This window comes from Verticillium alfalfae, genomic scaffold (assembly GCF_000150825.1).
Source record: "Verticillium alfalfae VaMs.102 supercont1.10 genomic scaffold, whole genome shotgun sequence".
Classification (NCBI taxonomy): Eukaryota; Fungi; Ascomycota; class Sordariomycetes; order Glomerellales; family Plectosphaerellaceae; genus Verticillium; species Verticillium alfalfae.
In genome coordinates, this window is record NW_003315029.1 from 263,041 (window position 1) to 265,038 (window position 1,998).

A 1,998-nucleotide genomic window follows, 5' to 3' on the forward strand; every position below is an offset into this window, starting at 1 on the left:
GCTGAGCCGCTACCGGGAACCGGGACAGGCGAGGCAGGCGAGGTTGACGACTCGAGCAGCAACGAAAAGAGGGCGCCTGGGCTGCGGGGGCCGAACCTGCACGGCGACCGCGTAGGTAGGGGACAGGGCTCCATCTGGAAGAAGCTGCGGTGTTGGTGAGGAGGAGGGGTACTTTGTGTCTTTGGTTTGTCAGCGGGCGCGCAGTCGATTCCAGGTACCAGCGATGAGCGAGCAAGCAGAGAGAGGGAGAGAGAGAGGCCTGACGGCGAGGGAGAGGCAGAGAAAGCAGGAGGAAGTGCAAACTTCACGGTTCATGATTTTCTTACACCCAGGATACCTTTGGGGCGGGCGGCGTTTTGGTGCGCATGATGATTTCTGGCGAGTGAACGAAACCAAAAAGGGGGAAAGTCAGGAGAAGCAGTAGTTGTCGTACAAAGAAAGCGTCGTTGCTGCTTCGAGATGACGGGTCTTGGCAGGGCTGGGCTCGTTGAAGGAAGGTTTGGGCGCGAGACACGACCATGCCAGATGCGATGCGATGCGATGCGATGCGATGCGATGCGATGCGATGCGATGCGATGCGATGCGATGCGATGCGATGCGATGCGATATGCATCCCGATGTGGGGGATACCCGCGGCGGCAGCAGCAGCGGCGGTCAGGCAGCTGTTCCGCTTGCAGAAGTCAGATGAATGGATTCAATTGTTCAGTGGTGTGTTTGCAGCCCGCTATGTGTCTGCGCGAGTACGTATTCAGTGTGAGTGGTATGCGGGCTGACTCGACCAGGAGGACCAAGGCAAGACGACGGCATCGCTCGGCAATTCACGGCGGCCAGTCACGACGGCATCAAGCGAAGGAAATACATATTCATTAAGAGCTAATTGACACCATGACCACCAACGCCATTGTCGCATCTCACCCCCGGACGCGCGCGCCTCCTACTGCTGCCACAGGCCGCCACGCTTCCACTGCCAGTCCTTGAGGAAGGGGGGGTCCAGCCCCGTCTCGAAGGCGACGTTCTGGGCGCGAATCTGCTCGTTGCGCAGGGCCTCCCTCGCGGCGGCACCGCGGTTGTGCAGGCTCGGGATGCGGTCGATGGCGTCGATGGCGAGGCTGAAGCGGTCGGTCTGGTTGCGGATGGCCAGCTCGAGGGGCGTGTCAATGTTGCCCTTCTCCTTGTAGCCGCGGACGTGGAGGTTGGCGGCGCCGGGCCGCTTGTAGGTCAGGCGGTGGACGAGCCAGGGGTAGGAGTGGAAGTTGAATATGACGGGGACGTTGGCGGTGAAGAGGGCGGTCCACTCGGCGTCGGTGAGGCCGTGGGAGTGGTCCGTGTGGTGGATGAGCTTGAAGAGGTCGACGACGTTGACGCAGCGGATCTTGAGGTCGGGGAAGTGCGTCAGCAGCAGGTCGATGGCGGCGAGGGACTCGTGGGTCGAGACGTCGCCGCACGAGGCCATGACGACGTCGGGCTCGGCGCCGGCGTCGGTGCTGAACTGCGGCCAGATGCCGATGCCCTTGGTGCAGTGCTCGACGGCCTTGTCCATGGACAGGTACTGCAGGTGGTCCTGCTTGTCGGCGACGACGACATTGACGTAGTTGGCCGAGGCGAAGCAGTGGTCCATGACGGACAGCAGGCAGTTGCCGTCGGGCGGCAGGTAGACGCGCACCACGTCGGGCGACTTGTTGACGACCGTGTCGAGGAAGCCCGGGTCCTGGTGGGTGAAGCCGTTGTGGTCCTGGCGCCAGACGACGGCCGTCAGGAGAATGTTGAGCGAGGCGACCTTGTGGCGCCACTCGACCTCGAGGCACTTCTCGAGCCACTTGCAGTGCTGGTTGACCATGGAGCTGACGATGGGGATGAAGGGCTCGTACGAGTTGAGCATGCCGTGGCGGCCCGTGAGGATGTAGCCCTCGAGCCAGCCCTCGCACGTGTGCTCCGAGAGCATCTCCATGACGCGGCCCTCCATGGCGAGGTTGCCCGCGTTGGCATCCTCGTCAAAGT

At 62.5% G+C, this 1,998-nt stretch overlaps 1 protein-coding gene across 1 annotated transcript; it reads right to left on the reverse strand.

Moving 5' to 3' along the window:
• Nucleotides 1-847: 847 nt before the first annotated feature.
• On the reverse strand, nucleotides 848-1,998 carry VDBG_07510 (xylulose-5-phosphate phosphoketolase; the record flags this gene model as incomplete). Its single annotated transcript, XM_003002005.1, has 1 exon — nucleotides 848-1,998. The coding sequence occupies one exon, from the start codon at nucleotides 1,961-1,963 to the stop codon at nucleotides 935-937; it is 1,029 nt and encodes a 342-aa protein (XP_003002051.1).